Here is a 20,070-nt window from a genome sequence, read left to right as displayed (position 1 = left end):
TCTTGTAAGATTTTGTAGTTGATTTTATGTTAAGATCTTCAATCCATTTGGAGTTAATTTTTGTAAATGGTGTAAGATAAAGCTCCCACTTCATTATTTTCATATGGAGATCTAATTTTCCCAGAACCATTTGTTGGAAAAACTGTTCTTTCCCCACTTGATAGTCTTGGCACCCTTGTCAAAAATCATTTGACCATGTGTGTGTTTCTTTCTGAGCTCTCTATTCTATTACCTTGGTATATGTGTCTGTCTTTATGCAGTACCACACTGTTTTATTGCTGTGGCTTTGTAATGACTTCTAAAATCATGGAGTGGGAAGCCTCTGACTTTGTTCAAGAGTGTTTTGGCTACTTGAGGATCCTTTGAAATTCTATATAAATTTTAGTGTGGGTTTTTCTATTTCTTCAAAAAAGGCTGTTGGAATTTGGACAGCAATTGCATTGAATTCTGTAGATCACCTTGGGTAGTATCATCATCTTAACAGCAAGTCCTCTAATTCATGAACGTTGGATGTCTTTATATTTATTTAGATGTTCTTCAATTATTTTCAGTAATGCGTAGCCTCCTGTGAAGAAGTCTTCTCTCTCCTTGGTTATATTTATTCATAAACAGTTTATTACTTTTGATATTATTGTAAATAAGATTTTTAAAAATTTCTTTTTAGTATCTAAAAAGCAACTAAATTTTGTTTGTTGATTTTGTATTATGCAACTTTGCTAAATTCATTTAATAGTTCCAAAAGCTTTGTAGTATTTAGGGTTTTCTAAATATAAGGACATGTCATTTGCAAACACAGGTAGTGTTACTTCTTCATTCCTAATTTGGATGCTTTTTAATTAATTTATTATTTTTTTTTTGCCTAATTGCTCTAGCTAAGACCTCAAGGACTATGTTGAAGAGAAATGACAAAAATGGATATCCTTGTCATTTTTCCTTATCTAGAGGAAAAACTTTCAGTCTTTCATCATTGATAAGATGTTAGCTGTAGGCTTTTCACATAAGTTGTTTAATATTTTGAGGTAATTTCCTTCTATTCCTAGTTCTTTCATTGTTTTTATCATGAAAGAATATTGAATTCTGTCAAATGCTTTTTTTTTTGATCAACTGAGATAATCATGGGATAATTTTTACCTTCATTCTGTAAAATTCATTAATGTAGTGTATTACAATCATTATTTTTGTATGTTGAAATACCCTTGCATATCTGGAATCAATCCCACTTGGTCATGGCATGTAACCATTTTAATTCTCTTTTTCAAGAGTTTTGTTGATAATTTTGGCATCAATATTCATCAGGGATATTGGTTTATAATTTTCTTATAGTATCTTTGTGTGGCTTTGATATCAGGGTAATGCTGGCCTCATAGAATGAATGATAGTGTTACCTTTTAAACTTTTGGTAAGAGTTTGAACAGGATTGGTTTAACATCTTTGAATGTTTGTTAGAATTCATCAGTGAAGCCATCTGACCCTGTTGGGAATTTTTTTTTTTAATTTACATCCAAATTACTTAGCATATAGTGCAACAGTGATTTCAGGAGTAGATTCCTCAGTTCCCCTTACCCATTTAGGCCATCCCCCCTCCCACAGCCCCTCCAGTAACCCCCAGTTTGTTCTCCATATTTATGAGTCTCTTCTGTTTTGTCCTCCTCACTGTTTTTATATTATTTTTGTTTCCCTTCCCTTATGTTCATCTGTTTTTTCTCTTAAAGTCCTCATATGAGTGAAGTCATATGATTTTTGTCTTTCTCTGACTGACTAATTTCACTTAACATAATACCCTCCAGTTCCATTCACATAGTTGCAAATGGCACGATTTCATTCTTTTTGATTGCTGAGTAATACTCCATTGTGTGTGTGTGTGTGTGTGTGTGTGTGTGTGTGTGTGTGTGTGTGTGTATGCCACATTTTCTTTATCCACTCATCCATCAATGGACATTCGGGCTCTTTCCATACTTTGGCTATTGTTGATAGTGCTACTATAAACATGGGGGTGCATGTGTCTCTTCAAAACAGCACACCTGTATCCCGTGGATAAATGCCTAGTAGTGCAATTGCTGGGTCATAGGGTAGTTCTATTTTTAGTTTTTGGAGGAACCTCCATACTGTTTTCCAGAGTGGCTGCACCAGCTTGCATTGCCACCAACAATGCAAAAGAGATCCTCTTTCTCTGCATCCTCACCAACATCTGTTGTTGCCTGAGTTGTTAATGTTAGCCATTCTGATAGGTGTAAGGTGGTATCTCATTGTGGTTTTGATTTGTATTTCCCTCATGATGAGTGATGTTGAGCGTTTTTTCATGTGTCAGTTGGCCATCTGGATGTCTTCTTTGGAGAAATGTCTATTCGTGTCTTTTGCCCATTTCTTCACTGGATTATTTGTTTTTTGGGTGTTGAGTTTGATAAGTTCTTTATAGATTTTGGATAAGAACCCTTTATTGGATATGTCATTTGCAAATATATTCTCCCATTTTGTCAGTTGCCTTTTAGTTTTGCTGATTGTTTCCTTCACTGTGCAGAAGCTTTTAATTTTGATGAAGTCCCAGTAGTTAATTTTTGCTTTTGTTTCCCTTGCCTCTCAAAACGTGTTGAGTAAGAAGTTGCTGCAGCCAAAATCAAAGAGGTTTTTGCCTGCTTTCTCCTCAAGGATTTTGATGGCTTCCTGTCTTACATTGAGGTCTTTCATCCATTTTGAGTTTATTTTTGTGTATGGTGTAAGAAAGTGGTCCAGGTTCATTTTTCTGCATGTCACTGTCCAGTTTTCCCACTACCATTTGCTGAAGAGACTCTTTATTCCATTGGATATTCTTTCTTCCTTTGTCAAAGATTACTCAGCCATACGTTTGTGGGTCCATTTCTGGGTTCTCTGTTCTGTTCCACTGATCTGAGTGTCTGTTATCGTGCCAGTACCATACTGTCTTGATGATTACAACTTTGTAGTATAGCCTGAGGTCTGGAATTGTGATGCCTCCTGCTTTGGTTTTCTTTTTCAAGATTGCTTTGGCTATTTGGGGTCTTTTCTGGTTCCATACAAATTTTAGGATTATTTATTCTAGCTCTGTGAAAAATGCTCGTGTTACTTTGATAGGGATTGCATTGAATATGTAGATTGCTTTGGGTAGTATCGACATTTTAACAATATTCGTTCTTCCTATCCAGAAGCATGGAATCTTTTTCCATTTTTTGTGTCTTCTTCAATTTCTTTCATAAGGTTTCTATAGTTTTTAGTGTATAGATTTTTTTACCTCTTCGGTTAGATTTATTCCTAGGTATTTTATGGTTTTTGGTGCAACTGTAAATGGGATCGATTCCTTGATTTCTCTTTCTGTCACTTCATTGTTGGTGTATAGGAATACAACTGACTTCTGTGTGTTTATTTTATATCCCGCAACTTTGCTGAATTCATGAATCAGTTCTAGCAGTTTTTTTGTGAAATCTTTTGGGTTTTCCATATAGAGTATCATGTCATCTGCGAAGAGTGAAAGTTTGACCTCCTCCTGGCTGATTTGGATGCCTTTTATTTCTTTGTGTTGTCTGACTGCAGAGGCTAAGACTTCCAATACTAAGTTGAATAACAGTGGTGAGAACGGACATCCCTGTCTTGTTCCTGACCTTAGGGGGAAAGCTCTCTGTTTTTCCCTATTGAGGATGATATTAGCGTTGGGTCGTTCATATATGGCTTTTATGATCTCCAGGTATGCTCCTTCTATCCCTACTTCCTTGAGGGTTTTTATCAAGAAAAGATGCTATATTTTGTCAAATGCTTTCTCTGCATCTATTGAGAGGATCATACGGTTCTTGTCCTTTCTTTTATTGATGTGATGAATCACGTGAATTTTTTTGCAGATATTGAATCAGCCCTGCATCCCAGGTATAAATCCCACTTGGTCGTGGTGAATAATTTTTTAATGAATTGTTTCAGCCAGTTGGCTAATATCTTGTTAAGTATTTTTGCATCCATGTTCATCAGGAAAATCGGTCTATAGTTCTCCTTTTTAGTGGCATCTCTGGTTTTGGAGGAAAATTTTTGATTATTGATTCAATCTCCTTACTAGTACTTTTCATATTTTCTTTTTCTTCATCATTCAGTATTTTTAGGTTGTGTGTTTCTAGGAACTTGGCTATTTCATCTAGATTATGAATTTTATTGGTGAAGAGTTGTTCATAGTACTTGTTTTTCATTTTTCCCCATTTCCCTATTTTCTATTTTGTTTATATCTGGTCTAGTCTTTATTATTCCTTTCTTCTGTTAACTTTTGGTTTAGCTTTCCCCCCCTCTTAGTTCTTTGAGGTATACATTTAAATTTTTTACTGTTTTATTCAGTTTTTAAGAAAGAGAGAAAGAGCGTGAACAGGGAAGGGGCAGAGAGAAGGAGACACAGAATGCAAAGCAGGCTGCAGGCTCTGAGCTGTCAGCGCAGAGCCACATTAAGGCTCGAACACATATCCACAGATCATGACCTGAGCTGAAGTCAGACACATCTGACTGAGCCACCCAGGTGCCTCAGTTGAGGTATAAATTTAGGTTGTTGATGTAAGATTTTATTTTACTGAAATTATTTAGAACTATAAATTTACACTTTGGCACAGTTTTTACTTCATCCCATAAGTTTTAAGTTTTGACATGTTTAATTTTTTTGTCTTAATGTATTTTTTAATTTCCCTTGTGATATTTTTTGACAATTTGGTTGTTTGTTGTTTAATTTCCACACATTTTAGGATTTTTGTATTCTCTCTGCTGTTCTAGTTTCATTCCATTGTGATCAGAAAAAAATACCTTGTATAATTTCAGTCTTTTAAAATTAATTAAAACTTATTTGCCAGTTCCTGGAGAATGTTCCATGTGCACTTGAAGTTGGGTGGAGTGTTCTGCAAATGTCTGTTAGGTCCAATTGGTCTATAGTGTTATTCAAGTTTTCTATTTCCTTCTTGATTTTCTGTCTGGTTGTTCTACCCATTATTGAAGGTGGGGTATCAAGGTTTCCTACTATTACTCTATGGCTATTTCTTTAATCCTGTCAGTGCTTGCCTTAGGAGCTTTGATGTTTGGTGCACGAATGTTTATATCTCTCTGGTGCATTGACCTTTTAATTATCACATAGTGTCCTTTGTATTTAGTAACAGCTCTGTGACTTAATGTATATTTTGTTTGATATTAGAATAACCACCCCTAGTTTCTTTTGGTTATTATGTATATGTATATGGATTTCCTCCCCGCCAACATCTTTTCACTTTCAACCTGTGTGTTTGCTTAGATGTAATGTGAGTCACTTGTAGGCAACATATAAGTGGTAATAAAAAAAAAGGGGGGGGGGCTTTTCAAGCCTTTATTTATTGGCTCTGTGAAGGAAAAGACCTTCATTAATCAACCTGGAAGGAAGGCTTATGGTCTTATCAAGCATTTCTAAGCATGCCTGTTCCCTGAGCCTGTGTGTGTGCACCACCCCCCCAAAGCCCTTCCCTATACGTGGCTGACTTCAAGGTCTTAGATGTTCTATTGTATTCCTCTGCCCATAATTTCTTGTCTCTAGGAGGCTACACGCCTGCAGTCTCCCTGTAGCTCTTACATGGCCATGGTGACTTCCACTGCTTTCAGTGGCTTCCAACCTGATATCCAAATATGCCCCATTTCCACCAGTGCTCCAAGTGAAGCAAAACAGGAACCAGTTCCTCAGAAAGGCCTAAATGGCCAGAGCAATGCAAACAAATTTCATTTTTCCCTTCTATTGCATGGGAGGAACTAGGAACTGGACAGCTTTCCACTGACCATGCTGTGCAAGGGAAGAGGCAGGGCACGGGTGAGCAATAACACTCCAAAATTTATTTCCCTATGGAATGTGACTTCTTGTTGTTTGACATTTGCTTGGTCGCTACAAATCCTTAACTAGTTTCTAGAGCTACCACAAAGATACTGTGGTCAGTATGTTGTTATTTACTTTGGGTTTCCATTTGGAAACAAGGGCCTAGAGTATCCTAGTCCACCATCTTACTGATGACACTCCTCAGCACTAGTGTATTTAAAAAATATATTATTACTAACAGCCTTCAGTAGGTAATTCACTTCCTCTTGTCACCTTTAAAAATCCTCTAGATGACGAGTAAATACTGACCCCTTTCACTTGGTTAATATGTAATGACACAGCAATAAAAATCAAATGACTTATAATCTATTACTGGCAAATTTAGAGATGACAGTTTATTGTCACAGTATTTCTAAGTGCTTATTTTGCTTGATGATTCAACTATATACAGTACTTTATAGATCTTTATACCTCAAGCGTCTGCAAAGTGCCATATTACTTATGCTAAAAAATTGATGACCATGACGATGCCACTTATATAGGCTATTTCTCCCTGGGCTAAAAGCATGACCTTACTGTTTATAAAACTTGACTTCTAAAAATAAAGTTGACATCATATTCTTGAACACTTAATGAAAAGAAACTACAGATCTGTAGATAACCTATATTTCCCTGGTTATTTTATGTCCTTAAAGATTATAAGAATTTTATCTTTTGAACCATCAATCCTTGAACAGAGAGTCAAAGGAAATTGAGATTTATTTAGTTTCCTCCCATCAGGAATATCTATCCTCATGCATTCTAAAATGCAATTTCTGTAGCAAATACCCCAAGTAACTCCATTTGTTTGGGATTAAGAACCATGTTTCCTCAAATGTACAATATGTTAAGTTTTTTTTAGCTTATGTTTATCCTTTGTAGATAATTTTCAGTTTTCTGACTCTTTAGTCTCCCTGAATAAATTATATATGTTAATCATTCTCTTACCCCACATCTAGTTATTCAAGAAGTAACTGCAAATCGTTCTTTTAGTTCTACCACAGTTGTCCCACCTAACATCAGTCCCTTTCAGCCTTCGTATCCCTCATATTATCAGTTACATCTTATGAAGGCACTGCTTTGTGTGTATCATCACCCCACTTAGAGACTCTGTATTACTTGGAGCATCTGGGTTGTTCAGTTGGTTGAATGTCTCATGATTTCAGCTCAGATCATAATCTCAGTGTTGTGAGATCGAGCCCCACATCAGGCTCTGTGCTGGGCATAGAGCCTGCTTATGTTGCTCTCTCTCTCCCTCTGCACTTTCCCAGCTTGCACATACTTGCTCTCCAAAACAAAAACAAAAACAAAAACAAAACAAAAAAACCTTCTGTATTACCTGTTGGATAATGGTCACATTCCTTCATGACCCTCTCTAGTTTAGCCTTGTACCACATCTCCACATTTATTTCCCACTAGTCCCAACATGAAGCTCATGTTTCCTGCAACTTTGCTTGTCTCCAGACCTTGAGGTATGCACTGTTTTTCTTGAATTTCCACCCCAGTCATCACCAAATTTATTATATCTTTCACTCATTTAGAATATATTTATCGTTTACTCATACCTCTTCCATTAAACCTTCCCCAAATAATTTAGTACTCAATGTGTTTTCATTTTTTGAGTAGTTACCAATTTATCCCATTCATTTGGCACATAGTGGTTTCTTGGCATATTTACTTAAAGTTCTCGTTTCTCTATATATCATATCAACTAGACTTATGTTTCTTAAGGCAAGGAAACAAACAATAAACCTTTTCATTGTTGTAGTGCTCTCAAAGTGTCTATATTAACTTATTGAGTAGGTACTCTCCTTGATCATAAGAACAATGGTTGATAATGATAATGTTTACTCAGGGAGCACTGACAAAATAAGTAAAAATTAAGGACTGATTTCCAGAAAACACACACACATAAACATTGTTCATAATCATGTATTAAAACACTTAAAATTTATAGAATAAAGTCAAAGGCATTCTCTATGTTTCTCTAATGCCTGCCGAATATATTTTAGGATTTGTCAAGGAGTCTCTGATTTTAAGTTTCTTGGCTGGTCTGAAGAGTATTTACTTCCTTCAACCTGTTAAATCATAGTAGAATAATGCACAAAACCGGAAAGTGATGCCATATTCAAATCTTAATAAGGAAGGATGCCAGTAAGTTCACTGGGTGGTAGGTTCAGCTGAGGACCTGGCTCCAAGAAGTCATTCCATAAATACGTGTGAAGGAATGAGTGCCGATGAGTGCCTCTCTCAATGTGTATGCAAATTAAAGGGGCAGTCTAATTGAAATAGCTGTATAATAATTAGTGTTGAAAACCGTCTACAGCATTGATTGTGATACATCATTTTGAGTCCAGATGGTGAGTAGGATCATATCTTAATAAAATTTTAACTAAGCTTCTCTCCTTCCCCAACTCCTAGGTCTCTTCTCTTTAGGACCTTGCACCTAAAATAACACAGCATATGTGTCCATGACTCCCGATGCATTACCATGTTGCTAAGAAACACACCTTATTTTACCCAAAGTCTTCTGGTGACATAATGTAATACGCTAACCTATATGGATCATTCAAATGAAGGAGTTTTGGGCACTCAGATGAACATTTAGGGTTTTTTTTTCCCTCACTTCTGAAGCCATAGCTGAAAGACTACAGCCAACTTTTCCTTGCTAATGGGACAGAGGCCTTCTTTTCAAAATTCAAATATTTTGTAATTAATGAGCCTCCCTACAAACCTCGACTTTTTCCAGTTTTTGAGAACACATTATGTTTCTTAAGTTTATCCCAGGGCTGAATATGGCCCAGATAAGTCTCAGACATGACACTGTCATTTTAGATTAGTTGAAAGTGAATAAAAAACAAGTAGGAAAACATGAAATAAAAACCAAAACAATTTCTAGACTGTAGAGATGACGCAGAGATATCACCCTTTTACCTCCAATTTCTAAAAAACAAAATGCATTTCTTTTATTAAGTATGCATTAAAAAAAGAAGCATTCTTCAGATGTCCAGATTATATGTGTTTATTTTGAGTTAGTGGATACAATGGCATATTAGATACCAGCACTCCAAGCTACACCTATGTATTTGCCTCTAAACCTTCACACGTCGTCAGTTTCCATTCTTCTAACATTCCACCACTGGGCCTCCTATTTCTAGCGATACCATAGTTCACATTTTTTAAAGGAAAAGAATTATCACCATATTGTGCTTCCAGTGCTCCCAGAAGGATTAGAATTGTCTCAAATAAGTGTTTGTTTTCAGCAAAGGGGGGAAAATTGAAAATATGAGCACTAGTAATGGCAGTACTACGAGAGAAAGAATAGAATACAGATTAAAAGAGACATTTTGGCTGGACGAGTTAGTTTCTCCTTAGTAAAAAATCCACATAATATCATGGATGTGACTTCAAAGTTAAATTGTTCAATTTGTGGGCCACACACTTGAGCGTATTGGCTAGTACATTTTTGCACTGAAACAGAAGCAATACAAGCTTTATGTTCTACCATTAGACTTCCAGATTTTTCACTTATTAAGATACCTGCCAACCTAATGATTCTTGCATGCATTAGAGTTTGCTTTTGTAGAATTAAGTTTATTATCCCCATCCCACCCACTCCCATAAACATTGCGATGCGAACTCTTTGCCCAATTTTATGAGAATGTTGCAAAGGACAGCTCTGTGCCACCTCAGGACAGGTAGTCCCTGTTCCCTCCCTGGCTACTGATGAATCAGTAGTATTGATCACATCTTATCTTACATGCAAACAGACACTGCTCCCTTAATTACCCCATGCCAGAGGCATACGAGTCAGCAGGTATGCATACAAAAATGGGATTAAAAAGAAAAGGAAAGGGGAAAAAATGCTTTCTTTATTAAAGCCTATCGTCCTAGAATGAATCCATTGCTTTGAATTCACTTAAAGCCTGTACAGGCGAAATGTGTTTCTTCTGGGAACCTCGTCTAACTCGTGTCTGGAATTCTTCAGGCTTTTCTCTCTTCACAAGGGGCTTCTTCTCTGGAGCCTTCATCTTCCAAGACACAACCGGTGAGTTGACAGCTGCTGTCCCATAGACCTTCTGGTATTTGGTTGAGGCCACATAGGATGCTTTCACTGTGAGGACAACAGCGTTCATCAGGTTTTTAGCTGCCTGGATGAGTGATGTGGCACTGTCCAGCTAAAGTGGGAGGACAAAGAAATACATCTGGGTTAGTCACAGCACATCATTCACAAGATGGCGGTGTAGCTGCACAGTTCAAACAGTGTTGTGCTTGTGCAAATATTCAATATTGACCAAAAAGAGAAAATTATTACGTGACAAAGTGAACAAGCTACAAAGAAGTCATTCTCTTCTATACTTAATCCCAAGGTAAAAAGATTAAAAAAAGAGGGTACTCTATAAGGCACAGCTTTCTAAAACAGGGTTTTAGATGTAACAGGGTTACATCTCAGTTGTATGGCTGTTCCAGTGGAAGTATCTTTTTATAGAGCATTTCTAGAGCTTGAGCTCAAGATTTGTAGGGATGCAGGCAGCTAAGCAGAGAGACATAGCCATGCTGCACTGCCTTTCATGAGGTATTCGTTGGGCTTGAATATTTATTTAACTATTTTCAGGTCTTGAACATTCCTCCTACAAAAATAATTATGTTAGGTTCTTGTAGGTCAGAGAGCATTCAGTAAGACTCTTATAGCCACATGCTAATGAAATATTGATGCTCACTCTGTGGCAAACTATTTTAAGAACTTTGTATTTCCCCATTTAATTCACAAGCACCCTAGAGGGAGCAGTTATTGTCACTGCATTTTATGATGAGAGAGCTGGTGCATGTAGAGGTCTTATAATGTTCACAAGTTTATACTTGCTTAAGTGATGAAGTCCTTAAAGACTGTACCATAATGCCACACTGTTGGGTAGGATAACTTTTAAAATACTACAAGTCACAACTTAGAGTAGGTTTAGAAGCTCATCGTTAGACTCTAAGACCAGGTATGTTTTTATTTCACCTCTTTTCTGTCTTTAACCAGTTTGGCAGTGTGGTATATATATTGTATACAAAAGCATTCAATATCTGTTTCAACCTGCTTCACTTCCTGGACTATATATGCTGGAAAAGTTCAAAACTACATTTCCCAGACTCCCTTTCAGCCAGGATTTTACAAGCGACCTAGTAAAAGGAAAGAATTAACAGTTGGCTAAGGAAATGTATCCATTGCAGTTAAATGAAGAATTGCAAGAATGTTTCTCCTCGTTGAGATTGATGGGCTATAGCTGCATTAGCAAATGGGAGTTAGATATATACAACCTTCTTGGTGCAAGGTGATTAGCAAAGTTTTTAAGCTAAGGGACCTAACACTCTGTGGTTCCCCTATGTGATGTGACCTGCTCTCACTTTAACTTCTTGCCATTTTTTGTGACCACAGTACATCCCATGCAGTGACTGGACACATTAGAAGTTACATCTAAGGCCTCTGTGGTGCTGTTGCTCAGGCTGTTCTCTGGCCCATATATTGATTAGAGCTAAATAAATGTGATGCTAAACTTAAATTTTTTTTTTTTGACAAATGAGCTCTCAGTACTCCTGTCACCAAAGAAGCTCATAAAGTCATATCATTGGGGAAAACAATGGAAGATTCCTTCTATTCATGAATTCCTTGTAATACCATAGAGTTGAGGTCTCACTATTAAAAAAAAACAGATTAAAGGTCATTATTACATTGACCCCACAATATAAAGAAACAGAGTTGTGGCTTACAGCCATGATTCAGCAAATAGATAATTGACTGCTTTGTGAATTAAATCAACCAAATGCATAAAGTAACTACTTCACCACTTCTATTACACTGTACAACGTGCACATATACCAAAATGACTGCTTATCCCATAATGTTTAATTTATAGAGCACAGATTTTGAAAGCTAGCTCAGGAAAAGCAAATTCTAGATTATTCATGTTAATAGAAGAGAAGCCAAGCACGGATTAGTACAGTGATTCTCTGAGTATAATCTATGAACCAGCAGTATCAGTATCACCTGGAAACCTGTTAGGCCACTCTCAGACTTCATGAATCAAAAATGTGTGATCCAGGGGATGCTGATGCATGCTAGAGATTGAGAACCATTAGATTAATGAAACCCAAGGACTATCTGAAGGTTTATTTCATCCAGTGATTTCAGGACTTTGCTCATACATGAGTTTGGTAATACCAGGGCCAGTTACATGGCTGAATTTGACTTTTTCATCTTTTCCATTATACCCCCAGGTAGAAGTGTAAATAATGAAGAAAGAGCTAGATAGCAAATGTTGGGACAATTAGATCAGTCACAGTTTCTTTAGAAGCTAGATAACATACCCCTTGGCCAATTGGCGGTTTCCTATAAGTCTGTCAGGTTTCAAAAATGAGTAAGAATCATTCATAAAGTGAGTTAATTCTGTTGTGTACCATGGGTAAAGAGAGGGGAGAATGGTATCAGGGACAGTTCTGTTGATTTGCTTCTGAGCAATAGAATTAGTAGAAGTAGAATAAGACAAGATGCATCTATTGCATTATTAAATGGTTCTCTGAAAGCAAATCTTGGGATAATTGAGTGGATCCAAAGAGAACAATTACAAGTAATTTGGAAATTTTTACCACAGATTCCATTTTCAGAAAGATGGTGTCTAATTCTGCAGCAAAAATATGATAGCCTGTCTCTTCTTCAGAACCCCTTTGCTCTCCCAGCCTGATGCAGGAATCCTGTAAATAAACCTAATACATTGATTGAGAGTGAGACAGCTCTGAAATATAAAGCCAATGATTTCATTCAAGCTATCTGGTAGGGCGGATACTGATTTGTGGCAAGGGGTAAGCTAGTGACTGAGGAACCTGGTCAGCTAAACCTGAACAAATTATACTGCTAGACAATACTCCCAACCTAAAATTATAAGAAACTGTTTCTTAAAACTTGAATTCCCAAAGGATAACTTTGGCCATTCCCCTGTACCCATTTTAATGACAGATCACTGTTGACACAATCAGAATTTGTTTTATTTAAAAATGGCTCTCCTTTATGCTTGTCCAAAATAGTACTGAGACCTGGTTTCCAACTGGCATGTTTTGTTAAAAATTCACTTTCTAAAGAAAGTACACTAAAAAGACTAAGGCTACATGGTAAGAATTTTTTAATACAAGGCTTAGGAAAACTTAGTTAATATAACTGTATTCTGTTTTGTGATTTGTACTGTAACTATGGCATTTCAAACAAGGTATGTAAATGAATATGGACAAATGAAGTCCTAACAAGCAATACTAATTGGCTACTTAGGAGGTGTCTGACCTTGCATTTGTCCTTTTAATTAAACTGCATGGTTTAAGTTCCAAAAGTCCTTGAAGTAGGAATGATAGAACGTTTAGTGAGGTAATAAAATTGCTGCTGAAGTAATGGGCAAAAAGTAGGGGTCAGGACCTCTGTTTTCCTCCAAAACTTACCACCTGAACCACTATTTAATTTCTGAGTCTTGTTTTTCAGTGACTACCTTATCATTCAAAATGAACCTATCTCAATTATTAACTCTGGGTGGAAGCCTGTCCTTAAACTTGAAACCATTCTATGCAAATCATGACTGAGTCTGGTGAGAGCGACCATTTCACTTTTGACTCTTAGTGTCACCTTGAAGCCTGAATTCTTTGTGACTAGATCTCCTGGCCTCAGTTGTGCTCCTGCCCAGTGCTCAGCCTTTCTCAGTCCTGGCTTTTGGGCATATTCCTTGCTTGGATTCACCCTCATGGCACCAGTGACTGAAACCTGATTCCTGCACGTTTCTCTTATACTTGCTTAGTTTCTCCGAAGCACATTCACTACATAGTTTTAAGGCCTGGTTGTACTATTAGATGGAGCTCAGCAACTTTCGTGCTCTAAGCCTTTACCAGGGCTGATGTTCCTAGCTTTATAACAGCCTTAAAGTGGACTGGATTTCCACTGTTCCTCAAGTTAGCTAATACATTCCTTAATATGTACTGCTTAAACTCTGAGTAAAACCCAGACTTGTATCTTTTCCTGCTTGAGTCTTTTTATTCATATTGGACATTCCATTCAGTCCCTAGATCTAGTCTAGGAGAAGTGGCCTGATTTTCAGTTAATTTTAAAAATATGAGTATGTGTGAGTCTCTGTCTGAGCCCCCTCAGTTTCCTTTCTTACCTGTTTCAGGGATGGTTGTGAGATTGAATGTAATACTATTATGCCTAGTTGGGCTGCAGAGGGGCCTTACAGCTTGCCAAATATCACATTGCAGCTAGGTGGTAAAGCCAAGACATAAGCCCATACAGTCTAACTACAGAGTCCATGGCTAACCATTGCTTGATGTCACTTCCCAGAGCCATGCATGGCAGATGAAGCCACAATCTATCACATTCTATCAACCTATGCTAGAATAATTAATTCTCCCCATTTAATCTCATACGTGTCTGCTGTCCCTAACCACAGAACCAGGCTTCTCTTAATTCTGTCATTTTTTAAAAAATATCAAAGTACTATTTTAAAAACGTAACAGATGTTTCCTCACATCTTGTTCTATTACAGTCATGAAAAGCAAATAAGGGTGGGGGAGCTGTTTCATAGCCATTTCTATAGGGTTTTTCTAGCTCTTTTTCTGCCTCTGTACTAGTCTTTTCTTCTTAACCCCACTCAAATTCTAATAGATTTCTCTTTCCCTACACCATTCTCATTTTGTGATTTGAACATAGAGAAAGAGGGAAGACGTTCCTGAATTGTGATTCTTCCATCGATTGATATTTGTGTTGTCTAATTCCTTATGTCAAAGATAAAGATTGTCAGGGGCACCTGGGTGACTCATTTGGTTAAGTGTCCGACTCTATTTTGGCTCAGGTCATGATCTCACAGTTTTGTGGGTTTGAGTCACATCAGGCTCCGGGCTGACAGTGCGGAGCCTGCTTGGGATTCTCTGTCTCCCTCCCTCTCTGCCCCTCCCCGACTCACCAACTCTCAAAATACAAAAACTTAAAAAAAAAAAAAAGATTAATATTTTCACGAAAAGTACTTTCAATGACGCTTAAAATTTACAGCATCGTCTGTAAGAAGATTTCTAAAACCCCATGTTGTAAATTTTACACCATTTCCTGAATATGGGGGTTATACCTTGCAAGAGTTGTTCAGTTTCAAAACACATAGACTTTGACACAAATGTAATTGTGTGACTCAATCAAACTCTCCATTGAAAGTGCATCTACATTTCTGGAAATGCTGAATTTTCACTTATTCTTTTAGTCTATTCCTCCATCCTTCTACCTGCACAGTTCGTCTAAGTATTTCTTTAGCTACTTACTATATGTTTTGTGCCGACCACTGTGCTTGTGTTGGATATACATACACAGACACACAAACCACAAGGTTTAATGCTCTCTGATAAGTGGTCTGCTAGGATGTACGGTGCTAAAGGGAGAAAGACAAAATAGGGTAGGAAAATTGTCATTGTGGGGGTGATATCCTAAACTCATTTTAATGGATTAAATATGTGGCTATTGGTGACTAGATGGTTGAGTGATAAGAAAGGAAACTTTGGAATTCCTAGTTAATATACCTGGGTATATATTGACGCTCTTAACCCAGATGATAGAAATAAGAGGAAAGTGGAGGTGCTACAATATTAACTCTGAACATTCTGAATTTGAGGCATCTGTGTTACATGTCAGTGAAGTTATCAAAGGGACATACAGTTGAAATTATGAGAATGAAACTTTAAGAAACCACATGTTTTCTTTATATTGGTCTTCCCAGTTATTTCATGAACAGTGCTCTGCATCCTATAGGTATTTATGTCAATTTCTGATTTCTTCTTCCCTTCATATTCGTTATTTAGTGTTTTCATAAACGGAGAATAAAATGCTGAATGAAATACTGAATCGATATTTTCTCTGACCAATAAGCGCAATACATCCAAAATTTTTCTCAGCATTATACTTTCAGGATCAAACCTAACATCATCAAGGCATATCTTAACTATTCCCTTGACAACCAAGGCTACTTTCTGTTAATTAGCAATCCTTCACCCTTGAAAATAATGGTGAGCTTCCTGGGGCCATCCAGCGATGAAATAAATGCAATTTAGACTTAATATCTACCTTTAAAAACACATACAGCATTGTCAAAAGTCCAAAGTAATGTAAAAGAGGTGGAGGGAAACACGGTTAAATATATATGACACAGGAAATGTCTTAGGATGTTAATTTATGAGGGCCAGATATATAATTACAGAAGAAAATTAGGGTTTCACTATGTGTTCTGCATTAATCCATTTTAAGATTGTATACAGAGATAGTAATATAGTCTGGAAACAAATCTATTTTCAAAAAATCTGATTTTTACCAATAAATAAATAAATAAATAAATAAACAAACAAACCATAAATGGTAACTCATGGAAATCTCCAGTACCAAGCAATCTGTCCTTGGCTTAAAAATAATGCAAATGACATGGGACTACTGGCTAAACAGAATAAAAGAAACCAAATTCATTTCAAGACAATTTTGATGTATAAAAATGAAGGAACATTACTTAATTACCTCAGAAATGCCTGGGGCAGGGAACCCAGGACCATTTGGACCTAGGCTATTTATATTTTCTCAAGTCAGATCTGATAGTGCTAATGATTTTGAGAATGCAAAAAATGGTTCTGCAAATATGGATAGAGTCCATTTTAGCCTCTTGCAAGATACTTTAGTGGAAATAACATAGTATTCATATCTAAGAAGTATTTTAATGGGACTATACTATACATGATCAGGCCGGGGATAGTGTTTTGCAGGAAGAAAGTTGTAATGAGAGAACTGACAATAAATTGAAAGTAAACACTTTGAGAAAACTGGAATCATTCTACTGGAGCTGGTCATTTATTTATATTTAAACAGTTATCGCCCCAAAAGGAGTCACAAATTGCTTGCAGGAAGAAAAAACCAAAAAAACAAAAACCCACCTTTGCTACAAGTCTGCTTTGCTGTTAATGAATGGGAGGTTAGAAACCCAGAGTATTGGAGCCTATTATCCACCAAGAAGAACATTTCATGTTTTAAAAATCCATGAGGCTTTGAAAAGATATTTGATCTCCTTAGAAACTGTGATACATTTGAAATACCTGCCTACTTCTTCCCTGGTCTATATCAGTAACACTTTTTAAAAGGTCTAGCAAGTCCAGGGTAATAAATAACTCAAGCAAACAAAGGCAGGGTGAAAAGGTTCAGCCTAACCAAATCTTTCCCTGCTTTATGGATGTTTACACACTTGCAAATAAGACAACTCCTTTGTGGTAAACCCTCATTTCAGTGTTCTCGTCCACTCACTCTTCATCAAACAACAGTGAACTAAGTTAGCAAAACCACATTCCTTCTGGATAATATAGTGACAGTGGTGAACATAGGGCAGGAATTTGCCCCTCATCATTATGGTGGCCCTGGCAGGCATTATTAGTTAGCTGCGACACTTTGCTCCCTCAAAAGCTGCTGAGGCGCATGGAAAAAGAAACTTCTTTGCCTCCTTTCTCCTAGAGGTCACGTTTTGACGGAATTGTTAAAAACTACTTGACACAGCTTATAACACAGATTCATCATGTACTATATATCTACTTCTATATTTAAATGGAATTGTTTAATACCATTTTTTGTTTCTACCAGATTGCTGACAAGTATTTTTATCTAAATGATGGTCTATTTATTCTTGTTCCTATAGCTGATACCATAACAGGAGTGGTTTGATTAATGAAATCATTAAACAGAAGACATAAGTATTAAATGAAGTTCAAAGTAGGGGGGAGATTATTTTAAATCGGGTGATAAAAATTAGCTGAATAGATTAACAAGTATGGTATCTGATGTGAAATGATCACCATTGGTATGCTGCAATAATCCTCCAAGAAAAAAGTGCACTAAGCCTAGTAACATTAGAACACGTAATGATCTTTCATAAATGACAGCTACAGTACTGTGGGATAACTCCTGAAGAGTTGGCTTAATCCCAGGGGTATTCCCATTTCACTGTGGTATCTTGAAGAGCAAATGTTTTACAAGTCTAAGTAGTGGATCAATCACGACGTAGAGGATAAGAGGTCTGTTATTTTTTTCTGCAGGGCTACTTGAATGATGCCAGGGAGGCAGCTGGTGCTCTACAACTGCTGAAGGCCAGTTGTTATGAAATCTGTATGTAATGGCTCAAGATTAAGTTGGCAAAGGTCTTAGGAGAAAAGCACTGCCATCTAAGAAAAAAAAAATCTCCATAGCACTGCTGAGAAATTTACCAATTGGCTCTCAGATAACTTTTTCAACTGGACAAATTTGTGTCTTTGTTTTTAATTCATTTAGGTAGGTAGTAGCACTTCATAGTCAGCCAGTCCACTGATTAACTGTCTTCATTTGCATTTTTTCAATTATAGGTAAGTAAACCTTGGGGACTCCCATGAAGGCTTAATTACAGTCAACAAATTTCCTAAATATGGCTTAGAGCCATTTTTTTTCTCACTATTAAAGGCAGAACATTTTTTCCCCCTCAACCCACAACAAGGCATTCTTGCTAACCTTGGAATCCCAAGGAGAAGTCGGAATATCAAGAGGTGTTGGCCCTTGGAAAGTTAGGAACACACATGTCTGTTAATCTAGGACTCTGTATCTCTTTTTTCTATGCTTCTTCCTTCTCTGATACTTCAAGATTTCCTGACCCAGAGCCTTCTCTGGATTGTTGTCACATAACAAAAGAACCTCAGGCAACAGTGGTGCCAATAGATTTTTAGGCACCCACAGGACTGGGAGATATTCCTGGGTCAAAAGATCATCTTTGTGTCACATAAATATAGCACGCATTGATTGCTGATCTTATCTGTTATCGTGAGCATGTCCTCACTACATAGTATGAACCTTGGATTGTAACTTGTCAAAGGACTAATGCTCCTTTCACCTTCCCTGTAGGAGAGCCAGCTAGTACTACCTTTGACTGATTTCCCTAAGCATTATCATCATGACTGGGAGACATACCTAAGACAACCTATTGATACATGATGAAGACTATTTAACACCTTATGAAATGTCTCCTAGGCTCCAGCATGCAATGTGCAACAATTCAGAAAAGAATAGACAAAAGTCAAGGACCACAGATTTGGATGCTAGAAGACTGTGCTTGGTGAGTAAGCATAATCAGAAGGCCTTTGATAATTACTTTCTTTTACTTCCCTTCACATTCAACCACTAGGAGTTGTGTTACATGGCATTATATGTTGGGGAAAGTAAACTCTCATCCAGCTCAAGACCCTCCCCTTATCATGGTGGGGGGGGGGGCTTGAAAGAGCTGGTTGAAGCTTTTGTTGCTATGTAAATTGTAGATAAACAGTCTTTTTCCTGAGGCGGTTTTGTTGCCTCTCCTCAACATCCTAGACCCCTTTCCCAATATATTCTTACATATCAGGTGCGACCTCCTCTTCTCCCCTCACCTTTCCATATTTTCCTCCCTTATAGTGAAGGAAAATTTGGGCTCTGGAGTTCAAACCCTACTTGGACTGATACTGGCTATGTGATTTTGAAAGAGCTACCTAACCTAGCTCTACCTCAATCATCCTAGAAAGTGCTTGTTTCATTTTTATTTAAAGATTTTAAGTATTAAATGAGAGAATGCCCTCAGAGCTAAGTGTCTGGCAAATGGTAGGCCCATAACCAATTTTAAGCTTTTATTATTGTTGTGATCCATGTTTCCTTAAATGACTATTTGAGTCCAAAATGATCTTTTAAAATTATATTTCTTGGATTCTACTTCCTCTTCTTCACTTTCTCCTTTAAAGGTTCCCCCTGCTATCATGCATTTGGACTTTTTCCAAACCTCTTCTTACTGAAGTTACCGCCACTTTGGCTTGCTCTCAATGCCTGTATATCAGTTTTAATGTGATAGGGAATAAAGACATGAAGAAATTCACAAGGGGAATAGAAAAGTATCAAAAGATTAGTATGTTTTCTAATACTACTCAACTCTTCAGAAGGAGGAAATTATAAATCAAGATTCAGTACAAGAAAATATGGGGGTTTTACCTATATATATGACACTCATAATGTCTAAGAACATTTTGGGCTTCATTGGGGTTGGAGAAAGACTGAAAGAAGAAAAGAAAATGGCTATAGTTAGAGATATAGAGAAGGTAATCTAGTCTATGAAAGTGATATTTACACCTCTAATTTGAGAGGCAACAAAAGAAATAGTATGAAATAT

At 37.0% G+C, this 20,070-nt stretch overlaps 1 protein-coding gene across 4 annotated transcripts in view; it reads right to left on the bottom strand.

Annotated features, from left to right (window-relative positions):
- Positions 1-8,845: 8,845 nt before the first annotated feature.
- CTNNA2 (catenin alpha 2) overlaps positions 8,846-20,070 on the bottom strand; it is a 1,116,199-nt gene continuing 1,104,974 nt past the window's right edge. For 2 of the 4 annotated variants that reach the window (XM_047854186.1, XM_047854188.1), the window contains 2 exons: positions 12,470-12,586; positions 8,846-10,017 (listed from right to left, as the gene is read on the bottom strand). In XM_047854186.1, the coding sequence (XP_047710142.1) occupies positions 9,730-10,017; positions 12,470-12,586 (405 nt within the window). In that variant the 3' untranslated portion in view covers positions 8,846-9,729. The remainder of the gene's footprint in view (positions 10,018-12,469; positions 12,587-20,070) is intronic. The other 2 variants (XM_047854187.1, XM_047854189.1) reach the window with 1 other exon arrangement.

The sequence above is a fragment of the Prionailurus viverrinus genome, chromosome A3 (assembly GCF_022837055.1).
Source record: "Prionailurus viverrinus isolate Anna chromosome A3, UM_Priviv_1.0, whole genome shotgun sequence".
NCBI lineage: Eukaryota > Metazoa > Chordata > Mammalia > Carnivora > Felidae > Prionailurus > Prionailurus viverrinus.
This window is presented reverse-complemented; position numbering and strand designations above follow the sequence as displayed.